Source organism: Eleutherodactylus coqui, chromosome 1 (assembly GCF_035609145.1).
Source record: "Eleutherodactylus coqui strain aEleCoq1 chromosome 1, aEleCoq1.hap1, whole genome shotgun sequence".
NCBI lineage: Eukaryota > Metazoa > Chordata > Amphibia > Anura > Eleutherodactylidae > Eleutherodactylus > Eleutherodactylus coqui.
This window is the reverse complement of record NC_089837.1, coordinates 518,717,277-518,737,789: the sequence shown is the minus strand read 5'-3', so window position 1 is coordinate 518,737,789 and position 20,513 is coordinate 518,717,277. Positions and strand designations below refer to the sequence as shown.

General features: G+C 45.6%; 1 protein-coding gene across 2 annotated transcripts in view; it reads right to left on the bottom strand.

Annotated features, from left to right (window-relative positions):
- Positions 1-7,856: 7,856 nt before the first annotated feature.
- The window catches only part of RAB30 (RAB30, member RAS oncogene family), a 98,062-nt gene continuing 85,405 nt past the window's right edge, over positions 7,857-20,513 (bottom strand). For both annotated transcript variants that reach the window (XM_066588191.1, XM_066588183.1), the window contains 4 exons: positions 18,422-18,522; positions 16,219-16,302; positions 12,739-12,922; positions 7,857-9,004 (listed from right to left, as the gene is read on the bottom strand). In XM_066588191.1, the coding sequence (XP_066444288.1) occupies positions 8,754-9,004; positions 12,739-12,922; positions 16,219-16,302; positions 18,422-18,514 (612 nt within the window). In that variant the 5' untranslated portion in view covers positions 18,515-18,522 and the 3' untranslated portion in view covers positions 7,857-8,753. The remainder of the gene's footprint in view (positions 9,005-12,738; positions 12,923-16,218; positions 16,303-18,421; positions 18,523-20,513) is intronic.

Genomic DNA, 20,513 nt, shown 5'->3' with positions numbered 1-20,513 from the left:
TTTGGCCACAACTCGCTTTGGACAGCACACGGACACCCATCTGTGTGCCGCCCAACCTGCATGGACAGCCCACACTGCATGCCCTAATCTTGTCTATGAAAACTGACAAAAATAGGACTTGCAGCAATTCTTTTAACACAGATCATTGCTCCATGTGAGATTCAGCTCATGTGTATAGCCCAAAATCACGGCCGTCTGAATAAGCCCTAAATCTGACGATTGATTCCATTGATCGCATCTGGTTGTTAATTTTGCACATAATTGCAAATACTAATTACATTATCAGGGTGAAATTACACCGTTGTTTATGTGCTTTATCACTGATGTGATTGTTGATCAAGTTTGAGGCCGCTGAAGCGCTCACCTCCCTGCAAAGTTGTTGGCTAATTGTTGAAAGACAATCAATTACCTGTTCACACCAGACACTAATTTATCAACCAGCGACTATTTTTAGGTGACCAGTAACAAAGTGACTAGTGCATGAATTCTTGCTTGTCACCCAGTTGGTGGCCATACTTACACGGAACAAGTGTCACTTACATTAGCTCTATTGAGTGACTATCCGAAAGTGGGCAATAGTTGTTCAGTGTAAGGGCTTATTCAGACGACCGTACATCAGTCTGGTTTTCACGCTCGGACAACATACGGTGTCCCTCTCTGCAGGGGGAGGAGACTGGAAGAGCCGAGAGTAGTGCACTGAGCTCCCGCCCCCTTTCTGCCCCCTGCCACTATTTGCAATAGGAGGGGCGGAGCTAAGGTGCAGGACTTGGCTCTGCCCCTGTCCCGCCCCCTCCCATTGCAAATAGTGGCGAGAGGCTGAGAGGGGGCGGGAGCTCAGAGCACTGCTCCCGACTCTTTCAGCCTCCTCCCCCTGCAGAGAGGGACACCATATTTCGGCCGGGCCTTAGGCTTCTTTCACATAAGCGCATATCGGCCGGCCATTTTCACGGCCGGCCAATATGCGCTGTGATCTGATGCATTGGATCACATTTCTGAGACGCCCGGCCGGCCAATATACGGTAGCGCCAGGCATTTTTACGTCGGGCCCAAAAGATAGTCCTGGAACTATCTTTTGGGCCGGGAAGCTAAGTACCCAATCTCTCTCCGCCCCTTGTCCATAGCCATCAATGGGAGGAGGCAGGGCGGAACGATGCTTAGCTCCGCCCCTTCCCCACCCCCTCCCATTGCACAGAACGAGCGGGGAGAAACGACAGGTGAGCCTGCGATGGGAAGGGAGTGGTAATGGGCGATGGCCTGGTGAGCTCGGTGCATTTGCACTGGCCTCACTAGGCCATATGAACGGATGCACAAACGTTTGATTTGTGCGCCCGTCCACCAGATTTTCCTCTCCCAGTGTAGCGTACATTGGCCGGCTGTGAAAACGGACAGCCGATATGCGCTCGTGTGATAGAAGCCTAAAGCTGTATTCGCGAATCTTGGCGGAGGCTTGTTTCCAATATTAGCCTTCCACATTTTTTTTGCTACGTTTTTAGGGGTATCTGACCACTAGGGAGGAAATTCTCAGTACTGGTTGTAATCTCAACAGCTGGACAAGCCATAAAGCAGTAAGGTGGAAAAATTCATTGGTGGATTATTTTTTTTCCTCTCTAAAAGAATGTACGCTCATTTTTCTCATTTATAACGTCAGGCTTTGCAGCAGCCGCCTGGCACTGGGTACTGCAATTATTCAATTTTTTTTTTTACTCAAAGCCAGCCATCATCAGGGCCTCACAAACATAGTTGTAATTTTTTTTTAATTTATATATTAAAAAAAAGACAAAAGTGATCCAAAGCTTCTAAATAATACAGCTTTAAGGAACAGACAAATACATATCAAATACATTCATAATAAATGCAAAATAATACAAAGGATTTAACAGCTCCATTTCTCGGAGTCCCGTCGCTCTCTGCATGTTACTGTTAAATCAGTCATTACATAAGCTCTAGGGTTCTAAAGATGATTACGGGTTTAATGGTCTGGACGATGCCAAGTGTTAGGTAAGAAAAGAGGTCAGAAATAGGAAGAACGACATTGTGAAAGGTTTTGGAGGAATGCCGGCCCCGTGCACTATGGGTAAATACAAAAAAACATTGGAGAAGGATGTAAAAACTACATGTAGGGGCATTAATTGCTTGTAATGTGATGCCTACATGTCGCCCTTATTCTTTAATTGCCCTTATGCGATGACATCACAGCTTTCGGCTAAGGTGGTGACATGGGATGCACTGACTGATCTTGGTCAAACCTGGACTTCCCCTCTGTAATTATCTATTAGGTGGTTATTCGGACTCCCTACTGAGTGATCTATGGAGGTCTGAGTTTGTTAGGCGGTACCTACAGTTTCTTGGATAGCTCGATAGCTCAGGGCTCTTCTGAGGTGGCCAAGGAGGAATGCAAAGTTCTTGTGGAGACCATCATGGTTATCTTATAGACGACTTATCCGTCAACACTTCCATCGCATTACAACTTGCAAGGGAAGACGACCGCCATTTCCCCGGTGATTTTTTTTAAACCATGCTTTGTGGGAGAATCTCGGCCAGCAGTCTCGAAAACTACATGGTGCTCTTCACGTTTTCCATGTTGAGGCGGCCATGCCTATTATCTCCGAAGAGCTTGATTCAACTTAGAGAAACCTCACAAACTCAGGGACTCAAAGTCTCAATAATTTGATAGGTTACTTCGAATCTGAGCCAGAATTTTCCCTAGGCGCAGGAGCTTATGTTTGTTAGGGGGGTTGTGCTTTACTTTCTAAAGAGGTTTTTCGGGACATAAAAAAAATTATACGGACCTAACCTGAAGAAAAATTAAATATTAAGCTATCCCGCTGGCTCCCTGTACAGCGCTGCAGCCCCGATGCATGGAACCTGGAGAATGCAGCGGGTGGTCATGTGCCGTTCGTTGGGCATGTAAGCGCTCAGTCACTCACAGACATGAAAGAATCACCTCTGAAGCCCGTGAGTGGCTGAGTGGTCATGTGCACAAGGTATGGTGTGTGACCGCCCGCCGCTTCTTCCAGGGTTTTTTCATGTCTCAGAAAACCCATTTAAAATTATAGCCAAATGCTTTTCCCGCATCATTGCCTAGCGATAATGCAGAATCCGCAACCTCCCCGCAATGTGATTGCATAAGGGTCACGGAATTGGACGGCTTCCATTGACTTCAATCCACACAAAAATGGAGCTTCCTTCCCCGTCTTCTGTACGAATCCAGCCCACTGTCAATGAATGTTTCCAGCTCACTGGGGATGCATGGCACTTACAGGATAGGCATAGTCACTTGCTGAGTGCATTGGCTCGCTGGCATCACATGCATGTGCCTTTCCCAGAAGTGTAATGGAACTCAGCAAACTCCGCGATACAAATTGGTGTAACTATATGTAATACATGGTGAAGAATGGACTATGGATATAGGGTGCTGCCAGCCCAGAATATATCAGAGTGATAAACGGGCATGCCAATGTAGCCAAGGGAGAAAGCTAAAATGCTGGGCAAATGGTTCAGCCCTTTCCAGGAATAATAAGCAATGGAGATCTGGAATATAAACCTGACTTCTCTTTGTTTAACAACAGAACCAGCTCACTGACGCGTTTCGGGAAAACTCACCGGTTTCCTCAGAATGGCTTGGTAGAACGCTCACACGGATCCCAACCGCACTGAAAGCCTGCCGGGGTCAGCTGACCTGTGGGCAGGCCGTGACTACACAGTGGGGGAGTGGTTATAACACCACCCCAAAACGTGTCAATGAGCTGGTTCTGTTGTTCAATAAGGAGGAGTCAGATTTATAATCCGGGTCAATATTGCTTATTATTCCTGAAAAGGGCTGCGCTATTTCCCCAGTATTTCGGCTTTCTCCTCCGGCTATCCCAGAAGTGCGGCACATGTTCATTGTCTGGAATGCAAGACATCTCCAGCTCAAGAGAATTGGAGATATCAATCATTTGGCAGTGGGTGGGGCTAACACGGAAGGAGGAGGAAGAATCCTGCAACGGTGCGATGGAGTGAAGTGCACATTGGTCAGTTTGGAAATAATTTGCATATGATGCAGGAAGGTGAAAAAAGTCAATTTCAGAGCTGCTGATAACCGAATTTATGGATACATCGGTCTTCACTTCACCCATGTGTGGATAGCATTCATGGATGGGGGTGGGAGAAGCAGGGACAGACTTTCTTTATATACCTTTATAGGGGGCTGTGGATTCATTTTTCTGATACAGAGCTTCAAATCCTCTGCTTCTTTTTACAAAGCCATAGAGTTAATAATATAATAATCTTTATTTGTATAGCGCCAACTTATTCCGCAGCGCTTAGAGTAGAGTTACTGTACATTATAACATTATGGCTATCTAAAACCACCACTAGGGTGCGCTCCCTATACACAAATGTATACATCACCTGCTGAACTCAACAGCTCATCCTTACTCAGCTCCTAAGCTCCCCCTAGTGGCAGCTGCAGATAAGAACAATTTTAACATCTACCTCATTTGGAGAAAAGCATAAAAACAGCGCTCAAACTCTTTTGAAATGTTTTCATTAAAAGGACTAGAACTGACCCGTTACTAAAAGAAGCTACTCATCAGATGTCATCTTAGCCTGTGTCAGATGATTCACTTATATATGCGCAGAAGTGAGAAAGATGAAGGATGACTGATAGCAATGATGTAGCATCAGCTTGAGACCAGTGTGGAAAGTTCCCTTATTTGCATCGTTCTTATTTATGGCTTATGTTGCTAATCTATAAGGACTTTCCGATCATTGAGGCATCAAATGATCCAACATTAGTGACCGATAAGAGCTTGGCTAAAATTCCATTAGGTTGCTGACGATGAAGCTACTCCGTAGAATGGAGATCTCATGGACATGCAGTGCGGGAATTGTGCTGACTTGACATATGAAGTGTTTTGTTTGATAAAACCCAGAATATAGGCATGTTCACACAGAGCGTAATTTCCGTGACAGAATCAACATATTCATAGTAGATTGGCTGGTGTTGACTGCCCAGCAACCCTGCTGATCACCTTTTTGTTGGGCTGATGCGCTAGTGAATTGATATCAGAAGAAAACAGACAGCGCTGTTCTTACTGCAGTGGCCAGCCTTGGTATTGCACCCTTTCACTTCAATGGGAACTTTGCCTGTAATACCAAACTTGACCACTGCAGTGGGAACAGAGCTGTCTGCTTCCTGCAGAAATCAGCTCAGTTCATTAGCTGCTCAGCAAGGGTGGAAGGGGGTAAACCCCCGCCAATATATTATTGATAACCTATCCTAAGGACAGGCTATCTATAGTTTACAATGGGACAACCCCTTCAAAATCTGGACCACAGGTCAATTTTTGCACAGATTTTTTTCCGCAACCTGTATATAGATTTGTTAAAGAAAGCCTGTAGCCCATCATTCCCCCTATTTACAGTATGAATCTTATCCATAGATAAGGAGGGGGGGGGGTGACACTTTGTTGCTACCATAATATACTGTGTATTTTATGTCCGCAATATAGACAGAAAATCCACAGCGTACCGGCCCCATGTGAACATTCACTCAGGGACCCAGATGGGAGGAATGGTACATTCAGAATAAGTAAAAGGGGATTAAGGAAATCTCAGTTCTAAATAACTAAGAATAATTACTGCAACAGGGATGTCAATATCAACAATATCAAATGCAGCTGGTGATGGAAAGGGTCAAGGACCAGTCCCTTATTAATTAAGCATTACTTCAGAGTCACTCCGTCTTGTCCCCAAGAGTATTCTAATACTAAGGCTTGTCAATACGATCCCTGTAAGCTATTTGTTACACAGCTACCTCGGTGTACATGGCTCTATCGGCAAGCATCATACATGGATATGGCATTCCCCAGTCCTAGATCATAAAATCTGGTCCTAGGGACCTCTATCAATTAGGAACTGCGGTTTTGAATTGGATTCTCCTTGTTATTTTCCACTGGCATGGGTTGAATATAAATACAAAAAATTTCAAAAAATTATGATGGAGGCAGCACATTGCATAGGTCTTTCAACTTCCTAGCTTTGATTCGATATGGAATCAATTAACCAATAGAAATATGGTTGCAGGCACCGCTAAGGCAGGGTTATGGTGTCTGTACACGAGTATACTGTTGTAACCTACAGAAGAGGGCATGGTGAGTAGAGATGTTGTTCTCAGGGGAGGATAAACCAGCTGGACTGGAAGAGCTGCACTGTGTCTTTGGCGCTCTGTTATGCAGAGGTGCATGGCATGCAAGTGTATGTTGCAAGCTAAGAGGTGTCTGTGAAAGGCACCTGAAAATGTCTGAGGCACCTGTGTTGTCTGTGAAAGGCACCTAGAAATGGTACCATAATTATTGGAGGTGCAGAGACAACCTTGTGGTCCTGGGGAAATATGTCTGTTGGAGGTCACCACCAAAGTTGTGCATATCCTAGAGCTTACCAGATTCCAGAGAGATAAGCAGAGTCTGCACAGCTAGCTAGCCCAGAAGAGTGAAATGGCCCGATAAGGGCACCCGGTGTATTGAAACCCTGATTCTCAGCAAGAGGTAAATACTGTGTGATGTCCTTAACTGTGAACTTTTATAGAAACTGTTAAGAAATGGTGATCAATGAAGACTGAAACCCAGAAAACACGATCTCTGGTGTCATATGGGCCTATTTAAAAACATATATGAATCTATGGTGGCTTATGAAGACCGAAGTCTAGAAGACATATGAATGGTGGGGTTTAGACGACCTTGTGGTCCTGGTGCCTTTTGTCTTTTGGAAGTAGTCACCAAAGTTTCTGCAATTCCCAGACTCGGCCATAAATAAAGCCAACTTGGAGAAATACAGAATCTGTGCAGCTAACTAGCTCAGAAGAGTCAAATGGCCAGAAAAGGGCACCTGGTGTAATGCAACCCTGATTCTCAGCAAGAGGTAAAGATTGTGTGGTTTTTGTAACATTACTGTGGACTGTTGTAGAGAATGTTAAGAAGTGGTTGTCAGTGAAGACTGAAACCTAGAAAAACATATGATCTCTGGTGTCTGATGGGCCTATTTAAAAACATATATAAATTTATGGTGGCTTACGAATAATGAAGGCTAGAAAACATATGAATCGGTGGTGGCTTATGAGCCTTTGAAGACTGAAGCCTAAAAAAATTATTGAAGCCTAACAGACATATGAATTTATGTCCTGCAGTGGGATATGAGCCTACATAATGGGGGGGGGGGGCATATAAATTTTTTTTTAAAAAGTCAGCACTTCCAACAGATAAATTAAATGGCTGCTACAAATACAGTAACAGAAGCACATGCCTCAGAGCTCAGAAGACATTTAATATCTGAATAAAAACTTGGCCTACACGACCGAGAGAGGCACATGTGTGGCGCGCTGCAAGTACACAATGATATTGTGTACTTGCTGTGGGCAGCCCATAGCCATGTACTATATCGGCGTGAATGCATGCATAATACGCGCCAAGATAGAACCTGCTGCGATTTTCCTTGCGTGCGTATTTCATGCAATTCGTGTGAGCGGCAATATGGCCGCCTATAGAAGATTAGTACAACGTATTCCGTGTGAGGAATACTCTGTACCAACACGGTCATGTAAGCCCGGCCTCAGATATATTAGTGCTGAGGCACGTGTTTCCGTTACTACATTATTTGTAAAAACTGAAGACCTATGGATCTATGGTGGTTTATGAGCCTACGAAGACCTAGAAGACATGACTATGGTGACTAATGAGCCTATATCATTAAAGCTATACTTAAACATATAGGCTACATGGCGGCCTATGGAGAAAATATTTAGTTTGCCATACTGCTAAAGTTTATATTTGTTATCACCAAACCATGCATGCCAGATAAATATTTCCTCTATAATAGTGGTGGCAATCGAAACCCATACAACTGTTTATTCATTATGTAAAGAAAAGAAATCCGTGTTTCTGTGGGTTACAGCACATATCCCGCTTCCAAAATTCCACGATAGACTTGGTAATTCCAACCATGGTAGGTGACAACCGTGATGCTACTCCCTTGCCCCAATCCCGTAGTTGTTCAGTCAGATGATATTTTCGTACACACAATGGCTCCTCTACTTTAAAACCGTTCATTTTTAATTCTTTTTGGCAAAATAAAGATGGATACTGCCAGCCAAGATCTTACGCTAGAGAGTTTTTTGTTTTTTTTTAAAGGGTTATAAATGCAAAATAAGAAGCAATGTTCTTTGTTTTCTGGAGAAAGACGATGAAAACTGCTTTTCCTTTCATCACCATGAATGGAAAAATCAATAAAATTTCAGCCATTAAAATCCAAGAGAATTTCCCGGTCAGGACAATGGATCATCCTCCGTCTCAAAAAGTTGCATTAAAAGTTGAACTAGCATTCCAAACGAAGATAATCAAAGTTATAAAAAGTTCTCTGTTCGGTTCTAGTCTGGTAAACTTACTACGACTGTTGTCTTCTGCTTCCTTGAAGATGCTTTACTATCTACTAGAACGGAACAAAAAAAAGTTGAACATAAACCCAGCGTGGTATGCAGCATGTCGTTATATATATGTATATAGGGGGTTTTATGTTCCAAGTTGTACCCAAGACTTGTCGACAGGACTCACAACTTTGTGTCCTCCTCTTGGTCGCCCGCCACCAAACTTTGGTGACGTTCATATTGGTCCTCTGCTTGCGATGGCCAGAAATGTAGCAACATCAACCAGAGGGTATCCATCTGGTGAAAAGGGCCTTCACCCCATATTAGCGAATGTTTTTGCCTTTCCTGCCTACTAATTGAAATTACAACAGTTCAAATAACTGATGGTTTTTCCTTCTCCCGGCAAAGAGGAGTCTACATTGTTCACCAACGCATTTTGCCTGGCCTCGCTGATAAGGCGGCATGCTAAGTCCAGGAAGAGTTTCTCCACGTTGTCTGACTCTTTGGCAGAGGTTTCTAGGTAATACATGTTTTGGGATCCGGCAAATTCTTCAGCTCTTTGTTGGGAGACCTCCCTCCTCTCTGCCAGGTCGATCTTGTTCCCTGTAATTGGAGGTAGAGAACACAATGTGGTGAAATGTTTGTCCCCGGGAAGCTGTCAAATGGAAGGCAAATGTTTAGAACAAAAATATTTAAGGATGTGATACTCAAAGGGGTTGTACCAAAATAGACTTTTATCACGTGTCGATATGTTAGGGGTTAAAAGACTGATCGATGGGGGTCTCACTGCTCAAACCCCAACCAATACCGAGAACGGGGGTCCCTTATCCCTTCTTTTCTCGTCTCTGTAGGCTCACCGCAGTGAAGTGGAGACTGAACGGAGTGGCATTTGCCCATACACGGCACCGCTCTACTCATTTCAATGGGGCTGACGGAAATGGTCGAGTACAAGGGTTTGGCTATCTCCAGCAGATACATTCAAGATGAATGGAGTGGCACTGCGCATGCATGACCACGGCTCCATTCAATCTCCTCTCTATGGGGAGTAAGGTCAGCCTGCAATGAGGAGAAGAGGAGGACACGGGACCCCCATTTTTGGGATCAGTGAGGGTCTCAACAGTAAAACACCTACTGATCAAGCTTTTATCACGTATCCTATTGATAGTTGATGGACGTCTATTTTGGTACAGCCCCTTTAACTAAAGCTCTAACTATTAGACGTTTTCCCAGAATCATGATCAAACTCACATCGGTTACAGTCTCATTGAGACCCCCACTGATCCTGAGGGCGGGACTTTCGATGTCCTGTTCTCCTCCTCACTGCCCTCCCCCATACCCCCGCAGTGAGGATGAATGGAGCGTCTGCTGAGCATGCGCGGTGCCGCTCCATTCATTTCCCATGAGACTGCCAGAGATAACAGCGTACAAGCCCTCAGCTATTCCCACCAACCCCATTGAAATAAATGGTGCGGCAGGGGTGATAAAACATGAATCATCTAGAACAAGCCTTTTACATTAGTTTGCTTTTACTCTGTAAGGTGCAGAAAACAATGTATCCAGAAACTGTCATCAAGCTGTTGTTGATGGATCATCTTTAGTATATATAAAAACTTATGAAGACATATGGATCTATGGTGGTTTATGAGCCTACGAAGACCTAGAAGACATGACTGTGGTGACTAATGAGCCTATACAATTAAAGGAGATGTCCCGCGCCGAAACGGGTTTTTTTTTTTTTAAACCCCCCCCCCGTTCGGCGCGAGACAACCCCGATGCAGGGGTTAAAAAAACCACCCGCACAGCGCTTACCTGAATCCCGGCGGTCCGGCGTCTTCATACTCACCTGCTGAAGATGGCCGCCGGGATCCTCTGTCTTCATGGACCGCAGGGCTTCTGTGCGGTCCATTGCCGATTCCAGCCTCCTGATTGGCTGGAATCGGCACGTGACGGGGCGGAGCTACACGGAGCCCCATAGAGAAGAGGAGAAGACCCGGACTGCGCAAGCGCGGCTAATTTGGCCATCGGAGGGCGAAAATTAGTCGGCACCATGGAGACGAGGACGCCAGCAACGGAGCAGGTAAGTATAAAACTTTTTATAACTTCTGTATGGCTCATAATTAATGCACAATGTACATTACAAAGTGCATTATTATGGCCATGCAGAAGTGTATAGACCCACTTGCTGCCTCGGGACAACCCCTTTAAAGCTATACTTATAGGCTACATGGTGGCCTATGGAGAAAATATTAACGAAAATATTTAGGTTGCCATACTGCTAAATTAATACTTTGAGTGCTCAAGGGTGTAATGAAGTGAAAATACCTATGTTTAAATCTACTGAGCTGAAGCAGGTACTTACACAAACCATTACAAAAAGAAGCCATAAAAAATCCACCAACAGCAACCCGCCTGCTTGCTGATGATATCCAGCCATCAGATTCCCCCCTAGCAACTTTAATTCTAGATGGGAATACCTGTATATTACAGCATGCAATGGAAAATGCCCCCATTTAGACACTGTATTATGGATCCATACAATATCTACTAGGAGTGAATTTGGCGAGTCACAGAGGTATCATATGGCGGCACACAGGTTCTATTGTACAGGGTCCATACAAAGGGTAATGTAGGGCTAGATCTGGAAAAATTCACTTACAGTAAATACCCTCAATTAGCAGATTTATTTAGCAATAATTGTGGGCAATTATGAAAAGCATACGTGCTACCACTAGGGGCACTGTGGTAGAAATACCTATTGATCTTCTATGTCATGCTCCTTAAAGAAGATTTTATTTTTTAAGGGCTTTCCAGGACTAAAATATTGTCGAGCTATGCTCATGACTATCCCTATTAGATCTACAAGGTCTGTTGCTCAGGATCCTTCTTCACCACCAATCAGCTGTTTGAAGACACTTGGGTGAGCACTGTGGCTCCTCAGACCTATGACATAACTTTCATGACATAAGAGCAGCTTAATCCCTTTCAAGTCAATGGGATCGACCTGCTATAACAGACACAGCCACTATGAAATGAATGGCGCTGTGCTTGGTATGCACTGAATTGACCATGGCGATCACCTGAGCTCCTCAGCCACTGCAGACAGCTAATTGGTAAGAGGCCTGGGAGGTGGAGCACCATGGATATGACACTGATGACCTATCCTGAGGATGTATAATCGATATTTTAGTCCCGGAAAACCCATTTCATTATACACTGAATGATCACTCATTAGGAACACCTACTCAATAACAGGTTGGTCCAGCTTTTTGAGCTTTCAGACGATGGGGAACAGATTCCACAAAGTGGAGAATATCTTCTATGCACAACCTGACCCATGCCGGCTGCAGTAGCTCTAATAGTTGGTACATATTTTGTGGATAAGTGGCAGCAGATGTCAGAGTCCTTTCCAGCACATCCCTAACATGTTCTATGGGGTTACAGTCCACATCATGGAGAATTCATTGCCGTGTTCTTCCAACCACTCCCTAGTGATCTGCGTTTGATGACAAAGAACGTTGTCCTGTTGAAAGATGGCTCAGAGGTCGGGGAAGATATGAGTGCAGACGGTCAGCTAACGGGTCCCTCTAGTGTTCAGCATTCAAGGCTTGTGGTATGATGACTCACGGTCATTCCACCCAAGACACCCCAACCATTGGCCTGTTGAACCTTAAAGGTGCACCCATGGCATAAAGCGTCATGTACTTTACACTCATGCAGGTTTTTTCTATTTGTATGGTTAAGCCTGAAACAAGACTCAACACTCCAGACGACCTTCTGCTATGTCTGCAAGGGTCCATGCAAGGTGTTGTTGGCGATGACCTAGGATCATCAGGGCCATCCTTGTTGGTGTTCAGTTATTCAACCCTAGTCAACACAAAGTATGCTACATGGTCATTGTGGAAAGTTGTCCAATTTCTCTGCTGTTGTTGGTTTACTATTACACATCGTTGCGGAGCTACCCGACATGCCACCCGACACTTGCCTGTCGGAAGTCTTTCCATGGTTCAACCAGTCTTGGTGCCCTCTTGATACCAAGGTTCGGGAACAGCCAACAAGTACTGGCACCACAACTCCAGCACCAATAATCTGCCCACAGTCAAAGTCACTCAACTCACCAAGTTTACCTGTGAGAGCCAAATGTTGCATTCTGCTGCCCAGAGGAGAGGTCAGCAGAAGGCAACATAAGAGCAGATCGAGATGCGGCCATCACAAGACGTCAAGTGCCATCTGCTTCTAATGCAGTGATCGCTCAGTGTATGATCAGACATGTCGTAATGATATAGGGTTACATCAAATTACATATCTGGTAGTTTCAGGGTTAATCTATCCTGACTTACCCACAAGCACAGTGATGACTTCATTGTTAGCATATTGTTCGATTTCCCGCAGCCATTCTGGAAGGCAGCGGAAGGATTCCTCGCATGTTATATCATAGGTTAAAATCAATGCATTGGCACTGCGGTAATAACTTTGGGTGATGGAACGAAATCTCTCTTGGCCGGCGGTGTCCCATATCTGGAGCTAAGCAACCACAAATGCAAAAAAATGGCGTATTAGCATTTCTGAAATTGACAACATTAAGCTCACAAGAAGAAATACGCACTAAGCTCCTACAGACTTCAGCTGGCAGATCCTTCGCTGCGCGTTTCAAGATTTATAATCAAAGAGCCACCGTGATAATGCGATCCAGCTGCTCTGCCCTGAACGCCGCGAGATTTGTAGTGACTCTTAGAAAAAGCAATTTAGACCCACTCAGCAAAACAGCGAGCGGCGCCTTTCAGATGTGCGCAGAACAGGCAGGATCTTATCAAAAACAACAAAACATTACACGTACCCCGATCGCTTCCCTGGCGCCAGCTATAGCGAGAGCCAATGACTCAGCTGCATTATGAGGCGAACCGAAAAGAACATCCGAAAACAGAAAAGTTCATGGACATTGTAGGTGAAGAAAAAAACAAAGCGGCATAAAAACATGGCGTCACCCGTATCAGCCAATTAGATGCTTGTACTGCTGCCGATGCACCATAAAGCAAAATGTACCCGTAGAGCTTAGAGGGCAACTAAGGGCTGATGCTTCTGTGCGTGGAGGATCCTTTTATTATGTGGTATGAACGCCCAATTATCAGTGAATGAATCAGCAAACGCTCATTCGCTGGCCGCTCGCAGTGTTGCACGCTCCTTGGCAGCACGACCCCTGTGTAAACAAGGGGATATGCTGCCAGCTAATGCTATCTGTATGGGGGTGAACAGTTGTATCGACGATCATTCGCCCCTATATTACTGGTTCTTTGCCGCATGCGAATGGCAGTAATCAGCGCCGATTAACATGCTATTTGTCGATCAGCACCAGATATAACAGGCAGGAAATCAGTCGGTGCAATAGGGCCCTTTAACGAGTAATTTCCTTGTCAACTTTTTAAGGCATTTCTATAGGATATTCCATAAAAGTCTAATAAGTGCCAATCCGCTTCTGAGCCCCTCAAATTGTGGCCCCCACTGCCCCTGGCTCGGCTGTATGCGGTGACCAGAAGTTTTGGAAACTGCTGAGACGGCTTCGCTACACTGTTTCCTTAACTCCCATAGAAGTCAACAGGAGTTACACAAACAGCGAGGCTCAGGCAACTGACTGAATACAAAAAGCACATGGACCCATTGAATGAAATTGGTGCATGACTAGCAGCAGTACCCGATCCATCAACTACTAATGAACTAGAGAGAGAGCAGACAACCCCTTTAAGGCCATTTAGCATTGTTAATGAGTGCCAGTCATTCGTTTACCTCAGCCTTCACACAGGTCAATCAAATTCTACTGGGGTATGAACGATTGTTCACAGATCATTCGTCCCCCCCTCATTGTACTCGCTTTCGGCAGCACATTCGCATGGGGAGGTGCTGCCAAGAACAATCATTTTTTAATGTGCATGAAGGATGCGATTGGCCAACGAGTGAGTGTTCGTTTGTTCTCCGGCTGACTATTGACACACTGGCTGGTGTAAGAAGAACCCTCCGTTTTACATTGTCCGCAGGCCGCAGGGAGAGAACTGACAGTTTTTTGCGGTGACCATGGAGAATCGCGGCACGCCACGATTTGAGTACCGCAAGCGGAGAATCGCTATGATTCTCCGCTCGTGGATGCCGGCGCTGCACTTTCCATAACAACACTATGGAAAGCGTGCACTGCGTTACTCGCAGCCGGATTATCGCCGTGAGTAACGCAATGCACTGTCGCCCGTGGACAGGAGCCCTTAGATGTCTTATTTTCATGATCTTCCTCCTAAAATGAACCAACAATAAAAAAAAGCGCCTCAAGTAATCAGCAAATCATCGGCAATCATCTTCTAATCAGCGCCACGGTTCTACCGACGCTTGAGAGGCTTTTTATTATGATGCATGATGACAGAACACCTCAACAAGAAGCCGCAATCAGGTACTCAGGTCTTAGGAGAAGTATCAACACCGACACCTTCCAGGTCTAGTCTGCCAGGGGAGAGGGTGGCAGCGGTTACTACCGGGCCTGGTGCAACACAGAGGACTGTATTATTAGGGTGTCCTGGTGCTTACACTGTATCCACATCTATGGCGGTTGCTCTTTAACCCTTTAGTGATGAAGCCTATTTGTTCCTTAGGGCTCCCACCCACTGGTGTTTTTTTCTCCACTGCGCTGCGAGAGTAAGTGAAAACTCTCGCAGAGCAGTGTGAGAAAATCGCTGGGATATCGCTGCGACATCGCAATATCTTAGCTATTCATGAATGAATAGCTAAGAGCTATCTGTCATTGGCTGAGCGCTCAGCCAATAGCTAAGCAGTAGCTGCTATTGGCTAAGCCCTCAGCCAATCCGCACATCCCTTTCAGGAGGTGAGGATTTTTAAATCCCCGTCTGCTGAAAGAGCTCAGTAGCATTGCCGGGGAGCCAGCCGGAGGACGCGTCTGAGCGCCGGAGAGGTGAGTAACTTTTTTATTATTTTTTTAACCACTTTTTGATGATTATCGGTGAAGGGCTTATATTTCAAGCCCTTCTCCAATAATCATTCTGCGGGGCTTGTCAGAAACCACTGCTTTCAATTGAAAGCAATGAGATAGCATGCCGCGGACTTCTGCCACAGCTGTGCCAGCTGTGACAGAGGATTCCTTCATCCCCGCGGGGATGAAGGAAACTCCTGTGACAGCTGTGGCAGAAGTCCGCGGCATTCTCCATATCTTTTCAAGGGGGCTAGTGCTGCTGCCGCTGGCCCCATTGAAAAGACTGGTGATGCTGCAGCGATATCCCAGCGATTTTGAGGTATCTGCGGCGTTTTTCTCGCACTGCGATGCGAGACTTTAACTTTAGAATCACATCGCAGTGGAGAAAAAAACGCCAGTGGGTGGGAGCCCTTAATGAGCTAATAGTTTTTCGGTTTTTTTCATCATCACATTCCTAAAGCCAAAACCTCTTAATGTTTCCGTAGACGTGGCCGTATGAGGGCTTGTATTTTGCGGGACAAGTTGTATTTTTTAATGGTATCACTTTGGGTACATATAATGTATTGTATAACTTTTACACCGACACTCGCCTCAACTGGAGATAACTCAGATCGTGGCTCTTAACTGTTTAAATGCCGCTGTCAATTCGGGCAGCAGCATTTGTGTCCCGGACGGCCCCACCGCGACAAGATCGTGGGGTTGTGGTCCAGGAATCATGGCAGCCCGAGGACTTCTGAAGTTTCCAACATGAGAAGAAGTTGAGCGCAAGACTGAGTGAACATAGATAAATCTCCTGCAGTCGCACCGACATCACATGCTGGGATACTGCGCACGTGGTACAACCGTATACGCTCACCTTTATTTTTTCACCTTTAATTTCCACTGTTTTAATCATAAAATCTACCCCGATGGTGGCCCCCTGGCCCGGTGGGAAGAGACCCTGTGAAAGGGAACAAGACAGTCAACGAAAGGTCAAAAAGTACAGGATGCACATCTTATAATACATTTAAAGGGATTTTTTTTCCATCCTGACATCAGAACCAGACAATTATATGGAGAGAAGCGGGGCTGCAAGAGCACCGCTTATCCTTCTCATGATAGGGCAGCTCATACAGATTATTGTAGCTGGCAGGAAGTAAGTGGCCATGCAGGGGAGAGCAGAAGGCAAGGGCAAGAGGTAGGTATTAAGGGAGGGCTAGGGACCAGAGCGAAGGAGTTATAAGAACTCCAGGTACTACTCAATGCATACTGTTCTTCAGTAATCAGTGCATGCTGCTTCCTGATTGGCCACTGCTGGTCATGTGAGCAGCACTGGCCTATCAGAGCAATGTGTAATGACTTAGACTACTGATGCAGTAGCAGCCCCAAATGTACATTAGGTAGTATCATCACTGCCATCTTGGACATATAGAGAAGGGCTCCAGAAACAGGTGGATTGGTGGCCGAACTGGGAAGAGGACGGACCAAGTAATATAACTTCCCACCGATGGTTCCACAAATTTTAGCCTTGAAATCGACAGTTGCTTTAGGAAGATGTGATCTATGATTTGGATCAACTCCTTCAAGAAGAGGTTCTGCAGCAGCTGAGGTATAAGGATTGTCGTAGATTTTGGAAGCAAGAAGTAAGCAGAGGTACATGGAGAGAGGGGGCTTGGGACTCAAAAATGTTTAAATTTGCCTTTTTTGTCCTAAATAAGCCTTTAAATACTGAGGTGTGTAGCAGGCACTGTGGTTAGCACTGCTCGCAGTCGTTGGGTCCTCGGGTTGAATCAGACCAGAGACAACAACTGCATGGAGTTTGTATGTTCTCCTGCGGTTTCCTCTGTGTCCATATCGATAGGTTATTTAGCTTCCTATGAAATTGACCCCAAAATATGTATCTGAGATGGGGAATGAAATTCTGAGCCCACTAGGTACGAAGATTGATGAGGGTGATTACAACACTACGGCATATGTTGCTGCTATAAGAGCAACAGCAGTTATAGGAGTTTTCCGGACAATTTTTATCCTCGGCATAAATCATTATTAGTGGCTCAGTTGGGTTCGCTGCTCGGGACCCCAATCAATCAGCTATTCCGCTGCCCGCTGTCACCGGTAGAACATACCAGGTTAGGAGTCAGAGCTGATTGCTCCGACCCTGTGTAGTGGCCGCCGCTGATAATTGCAGGCGCTGCTCTCATTGATTTTAATGAGACCGCAGCCTACAATCAGTGCTGCCCACGACACAGGGGGAGGAGCGATCTACCTTCACTCCATAACTGGTGTGTTTTGCCGGTGACAGCAGGCAGCGGAACTGATTAATCAGGGATCCCGAGTGGACGAGAGTAAAGATCAAAATGACCCGCTGTACCTCAATATTTTGCAGGGTTTTGCCATCCACGACAGAAGGGCCTAGTTTTATTTCCCCCTCCACACTTTTTGTATGCCAATTCACACCCCCTCCTTCGCTTGCCAACAATGAGGAGGAGGGGGATCCTGCAGATTCTTGCCACCCATTGGTAAAAGGGAGTGGGACCAACCCGGATAGTACCGCCTCTCTTCAGCGGCTCCATGGTCTACTTCTTTGGCATCTACATCTGTGGCTCCATGCATCACGCACAAGTTGCGGTAAAATGGTGGCCATAAGGCTGTATTTACATGGGAGAGTTCCTTGCGCGAGTTCCGTCTGATTGCAATAGGGTCGTAACTGGCACGAGAAAATAACCCATTATTTTATAGGATTTTCTCTCGGACCGAGGATCCACTATAGAAAAATCGCAGCATGTCTTATTTTTAGGCGAAATTGCCCATTCATTCCTATAGCTGTGTGAAAAAAAAACGTAACGCGCTCGTATGTAACTGCAGTTTACACGTGAGTGAGATGCAGGTTTATTTGCCATTGAAACAACATGCGATTTCGCACGCACGGGAAAAACCTGCACGAACGTTGCATCTGCAGTGATACGATGCACGCAAAATACATTGCACTCACAATAAAAAAAAAATGGCAGGTTTGCGAGTGCGATATAATTTAGCGCGGAGAGGACGGTGAGATGTAGATGTAGTACGGACGTCCTTACCTGAGTAAACCGCCGCACCAGACAGGTCTTCCCTACGCCAGCGTTCCCTATGAGTACGATCTTGAATAGAAAGTCATAATCTTCCATACTCATTTACACAGCTGTGGAGAGAGAGAGCAGCGGTCAGTATGAGCAGCGGCGGCGGAGTGACTACATAGTCCCATCCCGGGTCCTCGTGACATTCAGGGACCTTTATACCTCCATGTCAACAGGACAAAGGTCTGCAGACGCACTGATTACATGGTAATTGTTGGGTAATGTCGTTAGCACAGATCCGGCCTCACTAGGCTGCTACCAGTAAATAGATCAAACTTCCGGCTATAATAGGCCTGTGTGCCGGCAAGAACATTCGTTTTTGGGAAAGCTGGGTGACAACCAATATGGCCGCCGCTATGGCTTCCACAGGAGTCGTCATCCAGCTCTTCTAGATGTCAGAGTGGCAGAGCTGCTTAGTTATATATATATGGGAGTGAGGGGATGATAAGGAAATATTTGCTGTTCAGGAGATTAGGAGAGCTGAGTGACAACTAATATGGTTGCCGTTATACAGCCTTCCTAGTTATGGGATTGGGTGGATTCATCACCCCATGATTACCCTATAAGGACCGATTGCCGTATATATAAAGCGCTGGGTCGTGGGCTTTAATCCCAGCCGATAGTAAGTATACGGTGCGAGATTAAAGCTTCTGCAGTCTAGCACGAGTAGCTCAGGTCCTCGGCTGTCAGTGATAGCCGAGGACCAGGAGGTGAAGGCAGAAAAGGTGGGCTACATAGCGATATGTAGAGAATGGAGGAGGCAACAGTGTTGTTACCACTATGTGACCCAGCAATCATGTGATCACCTGGTGCCCCCTGCCATGGCAGACCCGCTATGGGTTAGCGGACCCCTGACCAGCTCTGCGAGGGACTACTGTCACTGTGGGGGGCTGTTTTCCCCGTAAGTGCGTCTTCCATGGATGCTCCAATTACAGGGGAAAAGCAAAACAAAAAGACACTGCACCCCCCCCCCTATTTACAAAAATAAGTAAAAAAATTACACAACAAAATAAAAATATATAAAAACAAGAAAATGGCGCACCGCCGCCGACCGAACCATCGCCATATCCGCCCTGCAACCCTAGAATATACAAATTATATATCAAAACATCCAAAACAAAATGGAGACCCCATTCCTGCACTTTACTGTACTACAAAAACACGCACCGACGTGGTCAGCCATCGCAGCGGCCGATCAGGAGGTCAGAATGTTCTCTCTGTTGAATCTTTGGGGCAATTTTAATAGGCGCCTGGATGTGTGACCTCGTGACTCCGCTAATTTGTAGCTCAGGAGGCTGGGAAAGCTGGGTGACAACCAATATGGCTGCCGTTACACGGCTTTCTTAGATCCCGGAGCAGCAAATCTGCTTAGCTTTGTTACCACATGATTAGGTGACATTGCTCCTCGGAGGCCTAGAAAGTTGGGTGACAACCAGTATGGCTACCTCTATGTCGCTTTCCTAAATACCCGAATGGTAACATGAAAGCTGTGCTGTGATTGGTTGTTATTTCTTATACCATTGAGGTAACATGAAAGCTGCGCTGTGATTGGTTGTTATTTCTTATACCACTGAGGTAAAATGAAAGCTGTGCTGTGATTGGTTGCTATTTCTTATACTGCTGAGGTAACATGAAAGCTGCGCTGTGATTGGTTGCTATTTCTTATACTGCTGAGGTAAAATGAAAGCTGCACTGTGATTGGTTGCTATGGGCAACAAAGACAGATTTTCCTTTAGATGGCTTGTATAAGAGTGCGTTGCTGGCCTACTTCTCCGTGGCCTCAAAAGGCGACATGAGGGCAGCAAAATCGTATCTCGATAAGCGTTGTGTCCCGATCTTAGCCGGCAGTTTTGTACCGCTGATTGTATAAAATAACAGCAGACAGACTGCGCCGGTACGCGTCCTGTAAATCCCGCATCGGATTTCAATTAGTCCACTAAGGAAATAGTTTTCTTGTGCTGTCGCTGATAAGTCTGATGAAGTACGCAGCGCCGGTGCCATTTACTACAACAAATGTCGGGTCTCGGCACGTATCCGCGGTAACCGCATTTACCGC